Source organism: Mirounga angustirostris, unplaced genomic scaffold (genome assembly GCF_029215605.1).
Source record: "Mirounga angustirostris isolate CCGP_5_RB_7025 unplaced genomic scaffold, mMirAng1.0.hap1 SCAF_15, whole genome shotgun sequence".
Classification (NCBI taxonomy): Eukaryota; Metazoa; Chordata; class Mammalia; order Carnivora; family Phocidae; genus Mirounga; species Mirounga angustirostris.
The window spans coordinates 93,792,454-93,817,625 of NW_026991723.1; the positions used below are offsets into that span (position 1 = coordinate 93,792,454).

General features: G+C 48.0%; 1 protein-coding gene across 1 annotated transcript in view; it reads left to right on the top strand.

Annotated features, from left to right (window-relative positions):
- The window catches only part of CACNA1B (calcium voltage-gated channel subunit alpha1 B), a gene marked incomplete at its 3' end in the record, with an annotated part of 162,821 nt that overhangs the window by 18,275 nt on the left and 119,374 nt on the right, over window positions 1-25,172 (top strand). Inside the window, exons 4-6 of the mRNA XM_064579164.1 lie at window positions 17,458-17,549; window positions 18,762-18,914; window positions 20,169-20,359. Coding sequence (XP_064435234.1) covers window positions 17,458-17,549; window positions 18,762-18,914; window positions 20,169-20,359 — 436 coding nt within the window. The remainder of the gene's footprint in view (window positions 1-17,457; window positions 17,550-18,761; window positions 18,915-20,168; window positions 20,360-25,172) is intronic.

Consider the following 25,172-nt stretch of genomic DNA (forward strand, 5'->3'; position numbering starts at 1 on the left):
CAGATTTATGTGTGTGGAGCTGCTCCATTCCCCTTGGACAGCTCGCCTCACCCCTCTGGACCCTTGTGTCTTCTCTCTGTCTCTCCTTAGTCGGTCTCACTAGAATTTGTCCACGTTATGATCTTTTCAGAGAACCAGCTCTTAGTTTCATTGTGTGTGTGTTTTTTTTTCTTTCTCTCTCTTTTTTCAATTTCATTTATTTCTGTCATTATTTTCTGTTTGCTTTGGGCTTATTTTACTCTTCCTCAGCTCTTGTGGTGAGAACGTAGATTGGCGATTTGGGACTTTTTTTCCCCTTTCACGTGTGTGCGCGTGTTGTGTTATAAGTCTGCCTCTCACACTGCTTTAGCTGCACCCACCCATCTTCATATGCCGTGTTTCACTGTCATTCAGTTCCGTGTGCTTTTACGTTTTCCTTTAGACTTCTTCCTTGACCTGCGGTTTAACAATGTGCTGTTCAGAGATTTCCCAGTACCGTCCTGTTACTGATTTCTGCTTTGGCAGCACTGTGGTGAACAGACTGTGTGATCTTGATTGTTGTAAACGTGTCTGTTTGTCAGGGCCCAGGCCATGCTCTGTCTCTGTGTGCGTTCCCAGGGCTCTTGAGAAGCGTGGGTGCCCTGCTGTGTGTGTGGGTCAGGTCCCGTGTGTGCAAGGTGCTACCGAGTTCCCATGCGTCCTTGCTGGGTTTCCGTCTCCTTGTTCCTCGTACGGTCGCGAGAGCGCTGCGGGCTCCGACTATAACATACACCGGCGGGGATGCTGCTCTTTCCAGTCTGCCAGTGTTTGCTTCATGAGTTCTGTAGCTCTGTTGTTGGGGACACACACAGTTGGGGCTGCTGTGTCTTCTTGGTAGATTTTATTCTTCTGTGTCCATCTGTGTCTCTGGTAGTTTTATTTGCTCTGAAGTCTTCTTTATCTGATTTACTAGGGTCATTCCAGCTTTTCTTTGATTAGTATCTGCACAATATATCTTTTTCTGTCTTTTTGCTCTCAACTTGTCTGTCTCATTGTATGTGAAGTGACTTTCCTGTAGACAGCACATAGTTGGGTTATGTTTATTCATTATGCCAATTCTTTTATTTAGTTTAGAACAATTCCATGAAGTATAGTTATTGATGTGTTGGGACTTAAGCTCACTGTTGTATTTTTTGTTTCTGTTTGACCTCTCTTTTTTATGTCTCTGATTTTTTTTCTTGCCTTCTCCTGGGTTACTTAAACATATTTTAGAACTCCATTGTAACTTACCTATGTATTTTGAGTGTATCTTTTGGACAGGTTTTTTAGTGGTTGCTCTAAGTATTGCATTATATATGTAACTTATCCAGTCTGTTGATGTCATTTTACTAATTCAAGTCAAGTATAGAAATTTTCTGTACCTTTGGGTCCCATTACCCTCTTCCGCTTGTAATATAATTATCTTAAATATTTCTCCGCTTGTGTTTCAAGATTTTTATTTATTTTATATATATAGAGAGAGAGAGCGAGCGAGAGAGAGCACGGGGTGGGACAGGGGCAGAGGGAGAGGGAGAATCTCAAGCAGAATCTGTGCCCAGCGTGGAGCCTGATGCAGGGCTTGATCCCCTGACCCTGGGATCATGACCTGAGCTGAAGTCAAGAGTCAGATACTCAACTGACTGAGCCACCCCGGCACCCCATCCTCTACTTGTGTTTAGAACTGCATCAAGATATGCTGTGACTTTTGCTTCAACCATCAAACATAACTTAGAAAACTCAAAGAAAAAAATTGTATGGTTTTTACCACTATTTTAATTCTTTCCATTGTCCATCCTTCATGATGGCCAGTGATTCCTTGTTTCCATCATCTCCTTTCTGACTAGAGGAATTTTTTAGCCATTCTTTTAGGTTAGGTGTGCTAGTGACAGATTCTGTTAATATTTCTTCATCTGACAATGTCCTGATTTCTTCATTCCTGAATGATATTTGTGTTGGGTATTGGTGTCTGGGTTGACACTTCTTTTTCTTCAGCACCGGAAAATACTGTGCTGCTTCCTTCTGTCATGGTTCATGAGGAGAAATTGTTTTTCCTTACAGGTAAGGCACTGTGTTTCTCTGGCTACTTTCAAGAGTAAATATATACATCTATGTGTATACATACTGATTTATTTATATTAAATGTATATATAAAGTACATATACATACTTCTATTATGAAAGTTTTCAGAGAATAGTTGGATAGTACAATGCACAATGTATACACACACTACATAGATTCAGTAAAAGTTAATTTTGCAATTTTTATTCTTTCTATATTATATATTTTGCTAAACCATTTAAAAGATGTAGGTAAAAAAATAAAAATACAATAAAAAATAAATAAAAGATGTAGGTGTTATGAAGCTTCATCTCTAATATTCCAAGAATAAGGACACTGGCTGACATGACTACAATAACATCATCATACCTCATAAAACAATCCCATTACCTACCACTGAATTCATTCCATTTTCAAATTTCCAGTTGTCATAATTTCTTTTTAGTTTTCAGAAGTTTGTCTCAGAAGTTTGTGATACATCTTGTTGATATCTTTGAGTTTATCTTGTTTGGAATTCATACAATTTCTTGAATCTGTAGGTTTAAGCCTCTTGCCAAATTTCAAAGTTTTCAGTCATTACATTGTTTACTGCCTTTCTAGCCCTACCTTCTTTCCTGTTCCTTCCAGGAATGTGATATATTGATATTATCCCACAGATCTTTGAGGCTCCCTCCTCTACCTCCTCCACCTTCTCTCCCTCCTCCTCCTTTTCCTCCTCCTCTCTCTCCTCCTCCACCTTCTCTCCCTCCTCCTCCTTTTCCTCCTCCCCTTCTTCTTCCCCTCCTCCACTTGCCCCTCCTCCACTTCCTCTTCCTCCTCCTTCACTTCCTCTCCCTCCTCCTCTATCTTCTCTTCCTATTCCTTCTCCTCTCCCTTCTCCTCTTCTCCCTCCTCCTCTACTTCCTCTCCCTTCTCCTCTTCCTCCTCTCCCTCCTCTTCCTCTCCCTCCTCCTCCACTTCTCTCCCTCCTCCTCCTCTCCCTCCTCCTTCTCCTCTTCCTCCACTTTCTCTTCCTCCTCCTCTTCCTCCTCCTTCTTCTTTCTTGTTTCCTCTATTCTGGTGTTGAGCTCATCCTCTTAACTTTTCATTTTGGTTATTGTATTTTTCAGTTATAATTTTTTTAAAGATTCATTTATTTATTATTTTAGAGAGAGAGAGAGAGTGCATGGGAGGGGAGGGGCAGGGGGAGAGGCAGAGAATCTCAAGCAGATTCACTGCTGAGCACGGAGCCTGACATGGGACTCCATTTCATAACCCTGAGATCATGACCTGAGCTGAAATTAAGAGTCGGATGGTTAACCAACTGTGCCACCCAGATGCCCAGTTATAAAATTTTTATATGAATCTTTGATTTTATTGATACTTTCTTTTTTTGTTTGTTTCAAGCATGTTTGCAATTGTTTGTGGAAGCATTTTTATCATAACTCCTTCAATATCTTTGTCAGACCATTCTAGCCTCTCTTTGGTCTCAGTGTTTGTATCTACTGATGGTCTTTTCTCATTCAGTTTGAGATCTTCCTGGTTTTTGTTGAATGAGTTTTGATTGAAACCTGGACATTTCCTTATTATTTTCTGAGACTGGATCTTATTTAAATCTGTTTTAGCTGGGTCTCTGATCCTGACCCTTAAGGGCCACTGATGCTAGTGACTTGGAGGCATCTCTTCCTGGGGTATCCGTGGCTGCTATGATTATCCTAGGTCAGGATACCTCAGTGATCAGGGCTTTGCTGCACTTCACCAAATTAGTAGGCCTCTTGTGAACTGGACAGCTCAAGGACTAGATGTCCACTTGAGGGGCCACCTTCTGCCAGTGCAGGTCAAGGTGGCGAGGGTCAGGGAGGCCAGAATGAGGGGCTGTATGGCACATCCCTGCAAGGGTCACTCACTGTGCCCTGAAGGAGGTTGGGGCCCGTAGCCCTTGCTGTCTGCCCTGCAGGGTCCCCACTTGTCCTGTAGCCCTATTTAGGAGAAGCGATTGGGGAGAATGACCACATGTGTCTGGACACTTCTGTGCTTTGGGCAGAGACTGTGACACTTATTGAATGTAGGGCTGACCTCATGTGTCAGTGTGTGTCACTATGAGGCATGAGGTCCTGGCTAGTGTCCCAGGTCCACCTCTTCCTGGTTGTGAGACTGGACACTGGATGTGCTCTCTGAGCCACAGTTTCTTCCTCTACAAGATGGGGGTAATGGTGCTGACCTCTCAAGTCCCTGGCACACAGTAGACAGCCCGTAGTGTTTTTGTTTGAGTGCCAAGTGAGTGCCATCTACTGCCAAGGTGTTCTCCAGGGTGGGGGCTCACACAGGCCAGGCCCGGCCCTTCTTCAACCCTGCCTGAGCCTGCCTGGATTTGGGGTGCTCAGGGCCTCTGGTGCAGGGGAGATGGGCCTGGGAGGCCTTGGATCTGTGCTTTCTGCTCAGCCCTGGGTTGGGAATGGGATGGGAGGCTGAGAGGATGCTGAGGCATCTTTGGCCAAGACCCACAGGCTGTCTCCATGGCAACTGCCAGCAGCCTCCTGGGCAAGAAGCAGCACCTGGAAAGTCAGTGACAAAGCAGTTCCTGGAGATGGTGCTGCATCTGCCAGCTCAGCTCCTGTGTCTCCTGGGGTCGGGGCCGTGGGCCTGACTGGCATGGCACCTACCCGATGGGTCCTGGCCTGGAGACCCCTAACCTGCCTGCTGTGAGCTGAGGCAGGGGCATGCAGGTGTGGATGCTTCTCCTGGGTAGAATGCTTCTGGTCTCCCATGGAGCCACCTTGCCTCCCACCCCCTCATTGATGACACCAGTGATGGTCCTAAGGATGCTGGTGCCGTTCTGCACTGGTGGGTGCTGATACATCAGGCACGTCTTCCTTGTGTTATCTATCTCGTGGCAGCCTCACCATGGCCCATGGGACCCTCACGCTGTTATTTCCATGTCACGGATGAGAGTCTAGATGCTCAGACATGCGGGGTCTTCCCTGAGTCCTGCAGCCAGGAAGATGCAGGCTCAGACCTGAACCTGGCTCTGGTGGTCCAGGGCTCGTGTTCCTCTAGGCAAGTCCTGCTGAGCCCAGGGTGCTTTGCCAGGGTGGAGGGGGCAGCCCCAGCTCCCTGGCCTCGGCAGGGCCTGACCTTCCTAGAAGGGGCTGAGTGGTGCCTCTGAAAGGCTCCCTGCCTCAGGCCGTGGCTGGGATGGGGGCTTTGCTCAGCTCAGCTGCCTGGAGCCAGAACCACCTTTGCTGGGTCACAGCTTTTCTGAGGGCATGAGTGGGCACCTGCATTCCAGACCCTTCTTGCTGATGTGTTGTCCAAATTGAGGTTTTTAAAAGTCAAAGGGATGTCCGTAACAATGGTGCTGGGTCAGCGGCATAGACCAAGGCTGTCCGGGGCAGCTGGAGATCGATGGTCACCCTGCCTTTGCTCCCTTTGCTGGGCTTGATGGGACGGGCGTCTCAGGTGGACCTGGCAGCGTGGCCTGGGGATGGGCAGAGGGCACCCTCTACCATCGTAAAACAGCGTGACAGTTGTCCCCCTCCCAAGGGACAGCTGTGAGGATTCTGTGAGCTTTGCATGCTTCCAGCAGGGCAGGATCTTCCAGACTGCCATCACCAGCCTTGTTTTTTTTTAAAGATTATTTATTTGTTTAATAAACAGAGAGAGCATAAGCAGGGGGGAGGGGCAGAAGGAGAGGGAGAAGCAGGCTTCCCGCCGAGCAGGGAGCCCGATGCGGGGCTCGATCCCAGGACCCTGGGATCATGACCCGAGCCGAAGGCAGACGCTTAATGACTGAGCCACCCAGGTGCCCCATCACCAGCCTTGTCGTGGTTCTGATGGCTGTCCCCAAACAGTTCCAGAACATGGGCTGACAAGCTTGGGGCCTGCTGGACCACACCTGGTCTCCTCTAGGCTCAGCATGGACCTTCTGAGGGGTTGGCACAGGTGGCTGGGGCAGGAGGGCGCTGTCCCACAGAGGGGCAGCAAGGCGCAAGGAGGGGGAGCAGGGGCAGACCAGATGTAACCGAGATGCGGGTTAAGGGTTAGATTGGGGTTAGGTTTGGGGGCAATTGGTGGTTTCTCTGTCCTGCCAGTTTCGCTCAGACACATAGCAGTTGTGGCTTCCTGGCCACCCCTGGCAGTTCTTGGCATTTTCAGAAACGGGTGGCCTTGTGGGGTGTGGCTGGGTTGGGTCAGGCCTCGACACTGGCTCCAGCTGGGATGTGAGCCCAGAGGTTACGGCATAGACAGTTGTTGAAATGCAGGGCGACCTCAGCTGGGACCCCAGTGTTTGGGGGTGTGGTGAGTTCTTGGATGAGGGTTAGGGGGCCCAGGCCAGGGCCGCAGCTGTGGGGGTCCCCCCTCCTGTACCAGGATGCAGCTGGGGGTGCCCCCTCCACCCTGGGTGCCAGTGTGAGAGTGGATCTCTACAGGGGACTGGCTGGCGAGTCGGGGCCAGATGCCTGTGTGGACGCATCCACGGCTCCATGTGCAGAAGGTGACCTGGGCCTGGGAGTTGGGCGACAGTCACAAGAGGGGGTTCTGTGCGCTCTGGGGCCCAAATCCCTGTGTATTGTGTATACTTGTAATTGTAGTTTACATAAAAACATGTATTTTACCTTTTTCTTTTTGTATAGCAGCATATTGAGGTAAAATCCACATACCATAATATTCTTTTTTTTTTTTTAAAGATTTTATTTATTTATTTGAGACAGAGAGAATGAGAGAGACAGAGAGAGCATGAGAGGGGGGAGGGTCAGAGGGAGAAGCAGACCCCCCGCTGAGCAGGGAGCCCGATGTGGGACTCGATCCCGGGACTCCAGGATCATGACCTGAGCCGAAGGCAGCCGCTTAACCGACTGAGCCACCCAGGCGCCCCATAATATTCGTTTTCTACAGCATATAATTCAGTGGCTTTTAGCGTAGCCAGAGTTGTACGGTCATTACCACAACTTAATTTTAGAACATTTCCATCAGCTCCCCAAAGAGACCTACCCATCTGCACTCCCTCCTCCCTGCCACCTTCCCAGCCCCTGGCTCCCTCTGGTCCCCTTTCTGTCCGTGGATTTTTCTGTTCTGGACATTCGCACAAGCGCAGTCCCTTTGTGTCTGGCTTCTCTCATGTCATCCATGTGGGTCTGTCTGTTTCATTGTGTCACAAACACGTTACTCTAAGTTGTTACCATTTGCCCCCGCCACCCAGTGTCCAGTTCTTCTCGTATTGGTGCTGTGTTGTATTTCTCTGTTGCTGAGCACTGACTTGTTCCATCTGAGTTATTAACCAGAATACTGCAGTGCCTATCTTTGTAACTGTGGCTTCTTCAGTTTGCATTATTTCGGTCGGACAGGCTCCCAGAGTGGACTGGTGAAAAGTGTTTAAATGCGTGCATTTCATTTTGCCAAGTTGTTTTCCAACCAAATGGGAAGTGTTAGTTTACAATTCCCACCAGTTCTACTTAAATCGTTAGCTTAACAGCAACTCTGCCACCACGAGATGTTACGTTTCTAAAGCTCACATAATTTTTTGGGTGTAAAGCCCTATCTCACTGCCGCTTTACCTTTCGATTTCCATTACTGGTGGGTTTGGGTATGTTTGCACTATTACTAAATCGTGTTTAGTTTTATGAGTTACCTCTGTGGATCCTTAGCCATTTTGTTTTGGAAAGTTCAGTGCTTCTTCACTAGCACGTCCTGCCAGGTGTGGAGCTGGAAGGAGGCACTGGCTGGTCCTGGAGGGGAGGGGAGCCACCACCCTACCCCCGCCTCCCTCCCTGGCTCATGTCACCACCTTGCTTTCCAGGACTTTTCTAGAGCCTAAGACTGGGAAGAGGAGGCACCAAGAAATACTTGCTGAATACAAGGGTGTATGCAATAACTACCTTTCTGTATTGTTGTTAATATAACGTCTGTAATTAAAATACCTCAAAGTTGTTATTATTTTGTATTTTTTAATTTCAGTGAAGGGTTGACGTTTTTCTTTTCTATACAGATGAAAAATATTGACTTTCTCACTTTAAAATGCAAATATAGGAAAGTAAAAACAATGACCCACAGCTGTCCTGAGATAACCACTGTTAATATTTCTTTCCAAGCCTTTTCTTTTCTTTTTTTTTTTTTTAAAGATTTTATTTATTTATTTGAGAGAGAGCACATGAGAGGGGGGAGGGTCAGAGGGAGAAGCAGACTCCCTTCCGAGCAGGGAGCCCGATGCGGGACTCGATCCCGGGACTCCAGGATCATGACCTGAGCCGAAGGCAGTCGCTTAGCCAACTGAGCCACCCAGGCGCCCCTTTCCAAGCCTTTTCTATGTGTAGGTCTTAAAAATACACAATTAGTATCACACCGCAGGGGTGTTGAGGGCATCCTGCTTCCACCATAAGCGGCCACCCCTCCCACAGGGTTTGCTCTGAAGATAGGGTTCTTCTGCCGCGTGGATGGGCCTCGGCCACCCTCGGTCGTCGAGCATGTAGTTTATTTCCAATTTTGCTTTTATAGATAAGACCCCAAGACATATGTGCATCTTTACCACACCTCTGATTATTTCCTTGGGACAAATGCCTAGAAGTTGGATGATGGCTTATTTCCTCTGTAAATCATATTTAAAGATTCTTCAGTTTCCCGTCATTTGGTTACGCTTCCTTTGTCACATAGAACAGCCCCTGCTTCAGTGTTTTGATTTGAACCCGTGGACGCTTGCTCTGCATGTTGGTGTGCAGTCCACTTCCTGAGCTGAGAGTAAGCCTCTCGTATCTCATTAAATGAGTCCTTTACTCTTGGCTCTTCTTTTCTGAGGCTTTTCTGAACCTTTCTTCAATTTTTTGCCTATTTACTTTTCCAGATAAATTTTGAGATCAATTTGTTGTAGTTCAAAGAAATCGTTTGGGATATCATTTCAGTTGTTGAGAATCTCTAAATTGATTTCTGGAGAGTCAAATTCTAAAAACACATGTTTTGTCTGTCTATCCAGGATTATAGTATATCTTATCATTTATTCAGTGCTCCCCTGTTTTTGTAAATAAGATGTTGTGGTTTTCTTTATGTAGGTCGCTCATATTTTTAAAGTTGTTTCTTTTTTTTTTTTTTTTAAGATTTTATTTATTTATTTGAGAGAGCATGAGAGAGAGAGCACGAGAGGGGGAGGGTCAGAGGGAGAAGCAGACTCCCTGCTGAGCAGGGAGCCCGATGCGGGACTCGATTCCGGGACTCCAGGATCATGACCTGAGCTGAAGGCAGACGCTTTTTTTTTTTTTTTTAAAGATTTTATTGATTTATTTGACAGAGAGAGACACAGCGAGAGAGGGAACACAAGCAGGGGGAGTGGGAGAAGGAGAAGGAGAAGCAGGCTTCCTGCCGAACAGGGAACCCGATGCGGGGCTCGATCCCAGGACCCTGGGATCATGACCTGAGCCGAAGGCAGACGCTTAACCAACGGAGTCCCCCAGACACCCTTAAAATTGTTTCTAAGTGGCTTGTATTTATTGATGCCGGTGTGATGAAGTGTTTGGTGTCATGGTATCTCGAAGCAGTGATGTCTGGTATCCCTTTAACTTGAGCATTTGTGTTCTCGTCATGCCGCTGGGCTCAGGTGTGGACGCAGGTTGCGTTTGGGTGGAGTTGTGTTTTTGTCTTTGCCGATGGTGGGCTTCCAGCCAGCTCTGGTTTTTTCTCAGCCCAGATTTCTCAGCACACTGCTGTTCCATCCCGTTTTTCTGTCATTGCTTTTGGTCTCACTGTGCTATACTTTTCCTTTAAGGCCCTAGGCTATTTTCTGTCTTCTGCAAAAGTTGAAGTTAGGGGCCCTCGCAAACCTGCAGGGCAGTGTTCAAGTTGATGCTGTTGGCCACCGGGCCTCCAGACCCTGAGTGGTCTCAGAGTCGCCCACAGGGCTTCTTGCACCCCTGGTGCTGGGCCCCCTCAGAGGCCAGGCTCCTCAGCACATCTCAGGCGAGGCTGCAGCTGCTGGTCCTGGGACAGCACCGTGAGAAAGTCTGCTCCCGACCAGGTTCCTGGGAGTTCTATCATTGTCTTTGGAAAGAATCATTTTATGTATTCATTTCCTTGTTTTTTTATTCATGTTCCCTTATGTTCGCTGGAACTCTTTAATAAGATTAAGTGAGAATTATGGTGGCAGTTCTTATTTTATGATCTGATTTTAAAGGAAATCCTTCCTGATAAAAATGGGTTTGTTGGTACTCTTGAGAGTGGATTTTGAGCATGGAAGATTATTCAGAAACTGTTTTAGTTTCTAAGAATCAACATTCAATTGATTAAAGTTACAAATAAAAAAATGTAGTTCTTTTTAAAAAATTTAGATGAACTTGTGACAAGTTGGATGGACCTAGAGGGCATTTTGCTAAGTGAAGTGAGATGGAGAAAGACAAATACCATATGGTCTCACTTTTATGTGGAATCCAAAACCAGAACAAAACAAAGCAAAACACCAAACTCATAGAAAAAGAGATCAGATTTGTGGTTACCAGAAGTGGGAGTTGGGGGGAGGGGGAGTTGGAGTAAGGTGGTCAAAAGGTACAAAGTTCCAGTCAGAGCATCAGGACGGCAAGTACCAGGGGTGCAACGAGCAACCCGGGGCCCGTCGCTGCCGTAGGGCACACGGGAACGCTGTGAAGGGGGCTCCTAGGAGCTCATCACATCTCATTTAAACCTGTGTCTGAGATGATGGGCGTTAGCTGGACCTGTCGTGGCGATCATTTCACAACAGAGGTAAACCAAAACATCCTGCTGCACACCACACACTCACAGTGTCGTGTGCCAGTGATTTCTCAGTAAAATGGAAAAAAATTTTTAGATTCAGCTTACAAAGCATTATATTTATACATTTAGCAATTTTTAACAGTGACTTTCAAGGTGACTCTAAATAATGTTTTATCCCATTTTACAAACTTAGTGTCAAACATTTAAAATTTCATTTACAAATTTACTGTAACTGGATCTTCCTAAGTAATTAAGTGTTGTGTATCCAGTAAATTAAAGTGTAAAGATGATGAATCATAAGTTTGTTAAAATGTCCCAATACTTTTTACAAATTTATTAAGTTTTCAACTTGAAATCACAACTCTAGGGGCGCCTGGGTGGCTCGGTTGGTTGAGCAACTGCCTTCGGCTCAGGTCATGACCCTGGAGTCCTGGGATCGAGTCCCGCGTGGGGCTCCAGTCCCGCGTCGGACTCCAGTCCTGCGTCGGGCCCCCTGCTCAGCGGGGAGTCTGCTTCTCCCTCTGACCCTCCCCCTCTCCTGCTCTCTCTCTATCTCATTCTCTCTCTCAAATAAATAAAATCTTTAAAAAAAAAAAAAAAAACCCTGGGGCGCCTGGGTGGCTCAGTCGGTTAAGTGGCTGCCTTCGGCTCAGGTCATGATCCTGGAGTCCCGGGATCGAGTCCCGCATCGGGCTCCCTGCTCGGCAGGGAGTCTGCTTCTCCCTCTGACCCTCCTCCCTCTCGTGCTCTCTGTCTCTCATTCTCTCTCGCAAATAAAAAAAATAAATAAAAAAAATAAAAAAAAATCACAAGTCTAAATCAATTTTTCCGTTACAGTTATAAAATTAGAATCACAGGGCAAATGTGATGCTAGATGAAATCACATTTGGGATGTTGGTGTGTTCTGACAAATTCTCTTAATCGTAACCCAAAATATAATGCAGAAAGTTTGACTTTCATAAACATTTCCATGTTTAATTGTACGTCTTCCCAGGGGTTAAATATGCTCATCTGCTGAGGAAACCATGAGCTCAGAACAAATGAAGTTGAGGCTTCCTTCCCATTCATTTTGGGGTGCCTCCTCGGCAGAGGGTGAGGTCACAGCAGGTGCCTCTGTCCTCAGTGCTGGGGGCTCTCAGAGCACTCGTGGCTGCTGTTCGGCTGTCATTCTTTTATCATGGGTAGATTTTGTGTTGTTAGGGTTCTTAAGATTGCAGATACATTCTTGCCTCCATCTAAACATTTGAAACCTTCATCAAAAAACAAGAAGTTGTTTTCCTGTCCCGTGACCACGACAACACTGACATGTCAAAAGCGGTTTCCATGTGCCAGGTGTCTCTGTTGGCTGGTACGGCTTCTGAGGCCCTTGTACTGACATTCCAGGGTCTGTCGCGGGGATCGTGGTGCCTGGTGGACAGAAGGCCATGGGCGCAGGAAGGAATTCCTGTCCCTCCTGTGTATTTTGTCTCTTCTCAGCGTTGGAGCTTCCCAGGTGCCCTTCAGCAGCTGAACATGCTGCGTCTTCCCTAGGCTAGACTCCGCTCGCCGCTCACGGTGTTCACAGCCAGGCGCCCCTGCCTTGCGGTCCCCGGTCGATCGGCAGTTCCATCTGGAGCTTCTTTTAGAGAAACAAAACGCTGCAGTGATAGTTGACTTCTCCTGCACACACTCCCTGAAACTTTCTTTCCTTCTCTCTCCCCTTCTTCCTGTAGCGACTGTCCTGATGTGTGGTTGCGAGGCCAATGTGTGTGTGAGCATTCCAACTTCTACCTCGTGTGTCGGTGTCCACAAGTCATGTACAGTATTGCTCGTGTGTATGTATTGACACGGATACGTCATTACTTCGTGACGTGCATTTTCACCCCTTAACATTGTTTTAAACATTTTCCATGTTAATGTGGGCAGGTTTATCTAATTTTACATGCCCATCCCTATGTTACACAGAATAACATTGCATCGCATTCTTATACCACAGTTAATTTTTCCTCTCTCCTGTGATGAGCTGCAGGGGTTTTTTTTGCTTTTCGCTATTAGGAACAGTGCGGCTGTGAACATGCCTGCACATATTTCTGCAGGCGTTGGTGTGACATGTCTAGTATGCATTAGAAGTGGTTTTCTGAGTCACAGGGATGCTCATTTTAAAGTTTTCTAGAAGTAGCCAAATGCTCTCCAAAATGATTCTACAATTCTGTCTTCTGCTCGCAGGGCGGCTGCTCACCACCGCTTGGCTGCGACGTGGCTACATGAAGGGAGGAAATGACATCTCCTCTGTAGTGTAATTTGAATTTCCCTGATTGCCAGTGGTTTTGAGCATCTTCTTTTCTCTTTTGCAATTTGCTGATTTTTCTGACAGGTTATTTGTATTTTTAATATGAATTTATAGGAACTCTTTCTATATTCTGGAGACATTCTATGTCAGTTATGTGCATTTTATCCATAGTATCTTCCATGTTATAGTTTAAATTTTATTGTAGTCAAATTTATCAACCTATTACTTTATGGTTTGGGATTTTTATGTCTTCTTTAGAAACCTTTCCCTACCTCACAATCATAGAACTGTTTTCTTGTTTGTTTGTTTCAAAGTTTTAGGGTTTGCTTTCTGCAATTAGGCCTCTTTATTTTCTAATTTTTAAAACTTGTGGCGAGGGGCTCCTGGGTGGCTCAGTCGGTTAAGCGTCTGCCTTCGGCTCAGGTCATGATCCCAGGGTCCTGGGATCGAGTCCCGCATCGGGCTCCCTGCTCAGCGGGAAGCCTGCTTCTCCCTCTCTCATTCGCCCTGCTTGTGTTCCCTCTCTCGCTGTGTCTCTCTCTGTCAGATAAATAAATAAAATCTTAAAAATAAATAAATAAATAAATAAGATAAAATTGTGGCGAAACACAAAGAACATGAACTTTGCCATCTGAGTCACTGTTTTTTTTTTTTTTTTTTAAGATTTTATTTATTTATCTGACAGAGAGAGACACAGCGAGAGAGAGAACACAAGCAGGGGGGGTGGGAGAGGGAGAAGCAGGCTTCCCGCTGAGCAGGGAGCATGATGCGGGGCTCGATCGCAGGACCCTGGAATCATGACCCGAGCCGAAGGCAGACGCTTAACGCCTGAGCCCCCCAGGCGCCCCAAGCATCTGAGTCACTATTAAGTGCAGTCAGTGGTGTTAAATGTAGCTAACACTACCCTTTGTCTCCAGGACTCTGTTCACCTTGCAAATCTGAAACTCTGTCCCTGTTAAACCCTAACTTGCCAGCTCTCCTCTCAGACCCTGGCAGCCCCCATTCTACTCTGTGTCTGTATGATTTTAACGGCTCTAAGTACCTCATGTGAGTGGAATCAGCAGTATTTGTGGGGTTTTTTTGTGACTGGCTTATTTTACCAGCATTGTGTCCTCAAGGTTCATCCGTGTTGCATCTTCTGTTAGAATTTCCTTCCTTTTTAAGGCTGATTAATACCGCACTGTATGTAAATACCATAACTTGCTTCTCCCTTCATCCGTTAATGTACACTTGGGTTCCTTCCACCTTCTAGCTATTGTGAGTAACGGTGCTATGAGCTGAACAAATATCTCTTAGACCCTGTTTTCAGTTCTTTTGTTACATACCTAAAGGTGGAATTGCTGGATCACATGGTCATTCTACGTTCAACTTTTTTGAAGAACTGCCATATGGTTTTCCACAACGGCTGCACCATTTTGCATTCCCACCAACAGCGCACAGGCTCCCAGTTTCTCCACATCCTCACTAGCACTTAAACGTTTCTTTTCTTTTTAATACTAGCCATCCTAACGGGTGTGAGGTGGTAGCTCTGTGTAGTTTTGATTTGCATTTCCCCACTGGTTAGTGATGTTGAGCATCTTTTCATGTATGTATTGGCTATTTGTGTATCTTTATTTTTTAGAAATATCCATTCAAGTCCTTTGCCTATTTTTAAATTGGGTTTTTGTTGTTGTTGAGTTGTAGGAGTTCTTTATGCATTCTGGATATTAATCCCTTATAAGACAAATGATTTGTGGATATTTTCTCCCACACTGTAGGTTGCCTTTTTACTCTCTTGATAGGGACCTTTGATGCACAAAAGTTTTAAATTTTGATGAAGTCCAATGTGTTTTTCTTTTATTGCCCAGGCTTTTGGTGTCATATCCAAGAAATCATTGCCAAATCCAATGCCATGAAGATTTTCTCCTATTTTTTTCCCTAAGAGTTTCATAGTTTAAGGTCTTACGTTTAGATAAGCAAAGATCCATTTTGAGGTACTTTTTCTATATACGCTAAGGGTCCAACTTATTTTTTTTTCATGTTGATATTCAGTTTTCCCAGCCCAATTTGGTAAAAAGACTGTCTTTTCCCCACTGAATGGTGTGGGCACTGTTATTGAGTATCAATCGACTGTATGTGTGAGGATTTGTTTTTGGGTTATTGTTTTATTCTGTGGGTCTGTATGTCTGTCTTTATGCCAGTACCACATTATTTTAATTACTGTAGCTTTGTAGTAAGTTTTGAAATCAGAAAATATGAGTCTTTCAATTTTGTTCTTTTTCAAGATTGCTTTGGTTATTCAGGGTTCCCCCCTCGAGATTCCATGTGAATTTTAGGATGAATTTTTCTATTTCTGCAAAAAGTGTCATTGGAGTTTTGATAGGGATTGCATTGAATCTGTAGTTTGCTTGGGTAGTGTGGACATTTAACAATATTAAGGTTTCTAGTTTCTGGGGTGTCTTTAAGTTTGTTTAGTGTTGTTTAACTTCCTTCAGCAATGTTTTGTGGTTTTCAGTGTACGAATCTTCCACCTCCTTGGCTGACTTTACTCCTAAGTATTTCACTCTTTCTTGATACTATTGTGAATGGATCAAGTGTCGCTTCTTCACCCTCTCTCCTGTTCTCTTCCACAGCTCACACCGGATGTGTGCTGGGCAGATGATCTAACCTCTGTTCTGCTCAATTTCTCTCTCATGTTCCTTCTTTGGCTTTTTGATGTCTGTGGGTGAGTTCTTCAGTACCAGCCTCTGTACTATTTTCCAAATCATTAATGCTCTCAAACTGTGTCTTCAGCCCAGAGTGTAATTTATTATTATTATTACTGATGTTATTTTAATAACTATTTGTTTATTGACAAAACTAGCTAGTCTTTAAAATACCTACCTGTTTCTGGCTGTGTTTGTTTCATAATTTGTTGATTTCATCGGAACAAAATTAATCTTCCAGCAGTCAATTTTGGTAGTTGAATGTCTCTCATAGCATTGGGTTTCTTCATGTGCTCTGGACTTTTGGTTTGAATAGATTATTTTTTGGTTGCCTCTCTTTTCCTTTCCACTGAGAGTTTCATCTTATTTTGACCATAGTTCCATCTCAATTTCTATTCTCACTGCCACATATCTCAAGAGCCTTCTTCACCAAGAGTCCAGGATGCAGAGCTGCCAGGATTGTTGGTGCATTGAATGTAAAGTGAGGGAAAGAGAGGAGTCAGGGGTGAATCCCTGATTTTGGCTGAAATAACAATTGACGAATAGTGCTCCCTGAGTGGCTATTGGGGAAGAAGCAAGGCTGGGGGTAAGAATCAAAGTTCTTAGTCACCACAATGGAACAGCTCTGGACTTTTTAAGTGTTGAAATACATGTTTCAACACCTTTAAACATTAACACTTAAAAAACAGTTCTTTAATTATATAATGCTTGATACACTTTTTTGATAACCAAGTGGAAATGTTAAAAAGGCAGCTGGATGTATGAGTCCTCAGTTCTAGATTTGAGTTAAAGGTGTGTGGTTATGAGTGATAAGCATGCTGTGGTATTCAGAGCTATGGCATAGATCCTGTTGGGAGTGAGCCCCAGGGCATCCACTTCTCAAGTCTGGTGGACGAGACAAAGGTGGCAGTCGAGACCTGGAGGGGCTCCTGAGGAATTCGAGGGAAATGAGAGAGTTGACCAAAGGACAGAGAAGAAACCGTTTAGAGAGGGAGACTTGACCTCCGGAGTTGGCAAGACACAGGCTCGAACGACATATCAGCGGAATGGTGTGGGTGAGAGCCTAATGGGGACAGGAAGATACGGTGGTGGGGAGACCCAGGACTGACACTCTGATTGAGCTTTGGTGTGAAGGGAGCAGAGAAATGTGCCGTGCTGAGAGGTGGATATCAGATCTTTTGTTTTTTTTGAAATGGGAGACATTGGAATATGTTTTCTGCTAATGGAACTGATTATGATGGCTTTCCTGAGTCCCCTGAACCCTCTCTTCCACCTACCCTGCCCCGCCCCACTGTTCTCCTGAGAGAAGGTGAAGAAGGGCATGTGTGGTGCCTGCTCAGGAACCTCAGCCTCTGTTTTACCCCCGTTTCCACTCCTCACCACCTCTTATGAGGCTGTTTGCAGCGCAATTGGGGTTGGTTTGGGGACCTGGTTCTGGCTTGGATTTAGTTTGAGGGCAGATTCAAGGCCAGGCCAGGCGCCAGAGACCAAGTGTCCTCTCAGGGTGATTCCTTCGAGCTGGAGGGATGGTCATACTGGAAACAGCCATTGCTAACATTACTGTGGGGACGTCTGAATTGAGTCCCTGCCTCCTCCTGCCTGGCAAGTCTCATACCCTGTGCCAGCCCTGTGTTTGGACAGTGGAGGACACAGGCAAAATGGTGTCACTGTTCTTGGGAGACAGGACATGGGGTGGTGGGGCATGTGTTCTCTCACCTGAACATGGAAGCCTTTAGTTTCCTCCTTCTCTTTTCCTGCCAGGATCCTGGCCACGGCTGGCACTGACTTTGACCTGCGGACCCTGCGGGCTGTGCGCGTGCTCAGGCCCCTGAAGTTGGTGTCTGGGATTCCGAGTGAGTCTGGCAAGAGCAATTAGGCCCAAGCCTACCTGGATCACTAACCTCCTCCCCCAACTCCACTATGGCCATGGACACAGTTAAGCCCTAACCAGTGGCCCCTTTGGCTTTGGTGACTCTAAGCTCAGTGCTCCTGACCCCTGGGAACCAGGTGTGAAGAGGCCCAGAAAGTGGCCCTGTTGTTTTGCCCTGACTTGGCTTCCCCAGCTGGAAGCTTTGCTTCTCCTCACATTCTCTGCTATATTTCCAGCTCTTTGCTTCTTTTTCTGGGGTTAAAGTACAGATAAGAGATTGAGAATGTGGTGGGCAGGATGCCTGAGAAGATAGCCAGAGGCTGCAAAGGATCACCTGTCTTGGGTCAGGCTTGGCAGGGCCATGGACAACTGAGGCCAGGTTAAGACATGCTCCTGGATTCAGTTGCTCAAGGAGCCAAGCCTGGGCAGGAGAATGGCCAGGGTTACCTTGGTGTTGGGTTTCTCTCAGAGCCCCAGGTGGGCAGGGACCTAGGGCTGTGTCCCCCTGAGGCCACTTCAGGGAAGCCCCCGTTCTGCCCCGCGACCCTGCCAGGGGAAAGCAAAGGCCTGTATCTAAGAGCTGGGGCCAGGTGGGAAGGAGGCAATGGGGTTGAGCTTCCTCTGTGTGCTGAGTTCCTTTGGCCTGGACAGAGCCATGCCTCATGGTTAGTGGTCCAGCACTCCTGCGAGCGGGTCCTTTGCTTCAGGTCCCTAAGGAACTGGGCCTGTTGGGAACTCCTGTACTTCCCTCCCAAGATCTCCTGCTCTCAGCCGCCAGAATCTTCTGCTTCTCTCTCCCAGCACCCCCTCACCTTTCCCCTTAGGACTCTTTGCTCTCACTGTGCCACCCAGAGCCCTCCATAGGTCCACATCCCTCCCCAGACTTCATACTCTGACACCCCACACACTGCTTCTCCTCTGCTTTGGGACATTGCTCGTCCACTTCCCTCCAAGACTTACGTTTGGTCCCCTACCCTGAGGACTCTCCTGTAAGCGCATGCTATTCCCCCAAGACTCATGCTTCCCCATACTCCCTGCTCCATTCCCTACTTTGAGGGCTCCCAACTCAGCACCTTGCCCCAGGACCCCCAGTGCTGCCCAGCCCAGGCTCTGGCTGGTCTGCCCACACCCCCACCCATGCTCCTGCACTGCCCACTCTCCTCTGACCTGCCTTGCTGTGGCTGCTCTGGCCCAGGTTTGCAGGTGGTGCTCAAGTCCATCATGAAGGCCATGGTTCCACTCCTGCAGATTGGGTTGCTTCTCTTCTTCGCCATCCTTATGTTCGCGATCATCGGCCTCGAGTTCTACATGGGCAAATTCCACAAGGCCTGTTTCCCCAACGGCACAGGTGAGGCCTGGCAGCACCCCTCGGACTCATTCATCCTGGAGATAGGCCCTGCCCTACGTGCCAGGTGAACGGGGTGGAGCTTATATTCCAGTTGGGGACACACACCGCAACCTGGAAAACACATACGTGAAGAAACACATAAACACAATGATCACAGGTTGTAGTAACTTCCAGCGAAAAACAGAAGGAGAATTTGCAATAGAACAGTTTGGGAGCCTGCTTCACAGAGACCAGCCAGGGGAGGCCTCTCTCCTGAGGTGACCACCTAGCAGTGATGAGAGTGCGGTGAGAGGGATTGCTGGGTGGCCACCGGGCCAGAGAGCTCCAGTTACAAGGAACAGTGCGTGCAGAGGCCAGAGTGAGGAGCAAAGAGAACAGAGGGGAAATCACGTGGGCTCCGTGGCTGTGGTGGGAACTCTGAGTCTTATTCGGAGAGAAGTCAGGAAGGTGGTGGAGGGCTCTGAATGAGGAGTGATGTCATCTCATTGTTCTGGGTGCTCCAGGAGGGCAAAGGCAGAAACAGGCTCGAGTAGGAGGCTAATATCTCCATCCAGAGGAGATGGTGCCTGTGGCCAGGCTGTTTTGGGGAGGTGGTCAGAACGGGTTGGGTTCTGGGTGTATTTTGCAGTGAGGCAGATAAACCATATGTTCATCTCAATCGATGCAGAGAAAGCTTTTACTAAAATTTAAATCATTCATGGTTTTCAAAAACCTCCTATCAAGGCTGGTGGAAGCACATGGACTCTGCAGGGGCCAGCGCAGAGAGGCCTGGGCGCTGCGGCACCCTGCCAGCCTCTGGGCACACGTGGGTTGAGCTCTGAGCTGACCTGCCTGATGAGTAGGGACCACAGGGGCTGACTCCAGCTTGGTACTGGCTCCGAGTGACAGGCAGATCTGCATGTCGGGAGTCTTGGTGGTGGCTTGGCTGTGAGGGAGAAATTAGGGTGGTAGTGGAAGGGAGAATTGAATGTTAGGACTTTGTCTCTTTTGATTTTCAGGTGAATAAGTAAACAGTGAGGGGCAGGTTCTAGTCGAGAGGAAGAGTTTGGTCTGAGCTCAGGGGAAGGCGGATTGCAGGCACGGGGAGAAAGTCGGTGCACGGAGGGATGGTGGGAAGTTGAGGGAGGATTTCCACTGGTGCTTGATTCCTACCCCCACCCGCCCCGATGTCTCCACAGCCCAGGAATCCCAGCAGGGGTTGGAGAATTTGGTGTTTCTGGGCTCAGGGTCTGTGCTTCATTCTTCTCTTCACAGATCCAGATCCAGTGGGTGACTTCCCCTGTGGCAAAGAGGCCCCAGCCCGGCTGTGTGAGGGTGACACTGAATGTCGGGAATACTGGCCAGGGCCCAACTTTGGCATCACCAACTTTGACAATATCCTGTTTGCCATCTTGACGGTATTCCAGTGCATCACCATGGAGGGCTGGACTGACATCCTCTACAACGTGAGTTGCATCTTGGCTCTGGGACTGTGGATGGGCCCTGGAGCTCCTGGGGTCTCATTTGGGGTGATGTTTCTGACCTACGAGCCTCTGCCCGGTCCCAAGCTCCTTTGTCCACTGTAGGATGAACTATAGGCCTTTCCTTCGGATGGCTCCACCAAGGGCCCACTGTCATCACTGTCCACTCAAACTCTGGACCTTGGTCCTAGAGTCTCCAGGACAGCTTCTCGTCTGAAAGTAACACTGAGGGCCAGGCAGACACTTCCAGAGATGCTATGGCTGATGGTCGAGACGGCCGCAGCATGACCCTCAGGCTCCCCGCAAGCTTGTTGCGAGTTAGGCCCTGCGTGAAGGGCCTCATCCCTGTTAACTCATAGAATCATCTCAAGAACCCCATCACACAAGGAAGAAACTGAGGCATGGAGAGCTTGTTTAATTTGCTCAAGGCCGTGAGACTAGCAGCAGCTTAGGGACTACCAGCACTGCCATGCCTGCTGCGTTTTCTGGATGGAGTGAGGGGAAGTGGAGCCTGCTGGCCTCGCCTTGTCCCTAGGCTGTGGGATGAAGACAGAGCAGGGCAGGGTTCAGGGCCGCACGGAGCCGGCATGTAGGGAGACCTCTCTGATGACGCTGGGATTCTGGGGTCAGAGCGTGTGTCCTGCACATTTCTGTCTTCTCTGCTGCGTCTCTCTGGTACTGTTTGCCCTTGACCCTCTTGCCCATTAGAGTACCTGCCCATCACAGTGGCAGTCTGGGTTGGTGCCCGGGACAGAAACTGGTCTAAGGCCCTTGCCTGGTGACCCGTCTCGCTCCCCCATCTCCCCTCCACCTGAAGCTCCTCTTGGAGGGCTCTACCCTGAATGCTTGAGCAGAACGCTGCCTCTTCTTTTTTTTTTTTTAAAGATTTTATTTATTTATTTGAGAGAGAGAATGAGAGACAGAGAGCATGAGAGGGAGGAGGGTCAGAGGGAGAAGCAGACCCCCTGCCGAGCAGGGAGCCCGATGCGGGACTCGATCCTGGGGCTCCAGGATCATGCCCTGAGCCGAAGGCAGTCGCTTAACCAACTGAGCCACCCAGGCGCCCAGAACGCTGCCTCTTCTTTTGTGTGACAAAAGCCCTAGCTACGTTCCACCCCCCATAGCCCTGTGAGCTGCCAGGGCATGAGCACAGTTAAATTAGGCCCTCAGGGGTTTTGGGAGGTAGAGAAAGAAGGTACACACAAGCTAGGAGTCTTGGAAGGTTTGGCTGGAAAGGTACAGCTAGTAGATGGCTGTGTTCTGGATAGCTAGAGTGTGCTCTGCATGGGTACTGCGGGTGGAGGACCCTGCAGTACAAGATACTTCATGTTGAGCCTGCCACTTGTAAGCTGAGGTGGGGTTTGGGCTATCAGCCCCTGGAGCCCTATGCTCCTCAGCCTCAAGGAGCCTGGGGAGGAAACGATGGTGGTGTAGTCTGGTGGTGTGATGGATGGGAGTAAAGGGACAGACTGGGGCCCTTTGCTCTGTGCCTTCTCCCTGGGTTCATAGAGACCCAGGTAGATCTCAGGGCTGGGCGTCCAGCAAATGCTTGGTAAATGCTCATTGAGCCGGCACAGGGAAGATGAGGAGTTAAGGAAAAGCTGGCCCAAAGTCCCTTGAACCAGATCCCTCTTTGGAGTAGGGGTCGTGTCTCATGACAGGCTCTTTTTAATTGAGGAAAAGAGGAATGGGCACAAAGGTGGTTATGAGGAGCTTGGCTGTTCTCTTCCTGCAGCCAATCAAAGAATAATTTCCCAAAGACGGACCCTAAAAATAGCTCTGAGCTGGCCACATCCCTGCCAACCCCACCTGAACAAGGACTGCTAGAACAGGTTTCTGCAGCTTTCGGTGCCCACTGGGACTTGGCCGTCGGCCCAGATGACTCAGACTGGTGGGTCTGTGCCCTGTGGGGGAGGGGCTGGGCAGGAACTTGACCCTGGGGCAGGAGGCACTGGTCAAGAGAGCCACAGAGGATTCATCAGACACATATTTCCATGGAACCCATTCTCTGGGCACTCCCTGAGACGCTCCTTGTACAGTGACGAGCAGGAGGCCTTCAATAAAGGCCTAATAATGGCAAGTGCTTTGAAGACAACAAAGGAGGATGAGGAGCAAGGAGTGATGAGTTAGAGAACCTTGTGAAAGCAAGGCCTGGCAAGGTCTGGAAGCCAGACATACAGGCGCTATGGGATTGTGCGTTGGGGGTTTGGCAAGGCACCAGGACACAATGACTGTGGTGAGCTATGAGGCTGGTGCCCAGAGCAGGTGGCCAAGATCTTGGTCCACTGTCCACACTAACAGGGAGGGTTGTTGCAAATCAGACAGGGTTTTTAAAGGGGGTTCTTTGGAGAGAGAACGTACCCTTCTCCTCCAGCCCAGTGAGTGCGGCTTTTATGGCCCTTTCAGACATGCTCCTTGAATGTGGAGGCTCAAGACAGTGCCTGTATGTCGAGGGAGGAGACATTGGCCCGCAGCAGTGGGGCGGAAGGAGAGAGATGGAGAGAACACTTGATGTTGGGAACAGGGGAGGAGGATGTGTGAGTGCTTCTCATGGACCAGCTGTAGCCAGGGGGTAGTGGGCAGCCTGGAGCCCATTTAAATTCTGACCAGGGGGATGATGAGGTCTCAGCAGAGAACATCTGTTTAGAATGACTGCTGAAAAACTGGCAGTGGTGGGTGGGGGAGTTCTCCGACTGAGGGAGAAGTGCCTTGCCTGCATTTTGAAAAGTAAGAGAAGTCAAATGGGTCCTAAAAGAACCCAGAGAAGTGCCTGTGGGAGACAAGTCAGCAGGAAATTTCTGTCAGGCACAGAGAGAAGAGATGATCTCAGGACAGTGCCTCGCATGGCACAACTCGCCTGCCCCCTCCTCCCCCTCCCCTGCTTGGAGGGTGTTGGGGTCAGAAACCCAACAGCAAGCTGAGGAAGAAGGAACAGTGTTATGTGTGGAGGGGCAAAGAGGGACCATGCCCCATCTCCCCGTGAAAGCCACCAGCTGCAGCAGGCAGCTGAAAGAGTGGATATTCTCAGTGCAAAGCATGTTAAGTAGTTTATTACCACCTGGGACTGGACACTTAATCACTGAATTGAGACTGTTTTCTACTTGAAGTGATTTTAGAACTTCCTGTTACCCAGGAGTTATCAGAAAAGCCACAGGACATGGGACGCCTGGGTGGCTCAGTCGGTTAAGCGTCTGCCTTCAGCTCAGGTCATGATCCCAGGGTCCTGGGATCGAGTTCCGCATCGGGCTTCCTGCTCCGCGGGGAGCCTGCTTCTCCCTCTGCCTCTGCCTCTCTCTCTCTCTCTCTCATGAATAAATAAATAAAATCTTTAAAAAAAAAAAAAAAAGAAAAGCCACAGGACTTAACCAAATTTTATCCAGGAACATGAGTATGTTCAAAGGGACAGTAGGAGGTAAATAAAGTTGGTTTATGAGTAGATACATATGGTTTTGCATATGTCCACCGTACTGGTTACATAAAGATCTGAAGAAGGGGTGTTTAGATATATGTGTGCAAAGGCTGTGTGTTGAGCACAGGGAGGGCTTGCTCGTCAATTGGGTGTGCAATGTGAGGGAAAGAGGAGCCAAAGAGGATGTGACTTCAGCCCTGGGAGAGGTGGTGCCTTTTCTTGAGAAGGGAGACTTGGGAGCGAGGTATTTGCTCAGTTTTGTTTCAGTGGAGTAGTAGTGGAGCCCAAGGCCTCTGCTTTGGCCACATAACGTTTCAGAGAACTATTTTCATTCAAGGGAGTTGCTGCGTATACAGCTGGGTATGTGACAGGGACCTCAGAGGAGACGGCAGGGCTGAGGGTGTCTGTCTGAGGTCATGGATAGTGTTCAACATTTTGGGAGAGGATGTGATTTTCTCAGCAAAGCTTGTAGAAGGAGAAGCAAAGAAGGGCAAAGACTGAGCCCTCTCCAAACTTGGCTGTTGGTGGAATTCCAACATTCAGAAGCCAAGTAGGAAAGAAGGAGCAGGCAAAAGAGACCAAGGTGGAGCCGTTGAGGCAGGGCAGGAACACCACCAGGAGCTGTGTCGGAAGGAGAGCCAAGAAAAAAGTTTTCAGAAAGTGATCAACCGGGGCGCCTGGGTGGCTCAGTCGTTGGGCGTCTGCCTTCGGCTCAGGTCATGATCCCAGGGTCCTGGGATCGAGCCCCGCATCGGGCTCCCTGCTTCGCGGGAAGCCTGCTTCTCCCTCTCCCCTCCCCCTGCTTGTGTTCCCTCTCTCGCTCTGTCTCTCTCTGTCAAATAAATAAATAAAATCTTAAAAAAAAAAGTGATCAACCAAGTCAGATGTTGCTGAGAGGTCGAGAAAGATGCTGCTAAACTTGACAAGAGCAGTGTTAGAGGTGGGGATAAAGTCTTGGAATGTGCAGGAGAAGGCAGTATGGAATGAGGATGGCAGAGAGAGTCCTCTCTTGCAAGGAGTTCCCCAGGAGGTGTAGTGGGAGGTAACTGCAGGGAGATATGGGGATTGGCTGTTTTTGTAAAACTAAACTTTGTTTGAGATAATTGAGGGTTTACATGCAGTTGTAGGAAATCTACGGAGAGGTCCCATGTACCTTCTAATGATACAAGAAGGCTTGCATCCCAACCACACTGACACAGTGGAGATACAGAAGGTTCCACCCCAGCAGGACCCCCTGTAGCCCTTCTGTAGCCACTCCCACTTCTCTCTTACCCTCCCCCTCCATCCCTGAGAACCACTAATCTGTCTGCCATAGCTGTAATTTCAAAGAGGTTATGTAAGTGAAACCATACTGTGTGTTACTTTTTAGTATTGGCTACTTTCACTCAC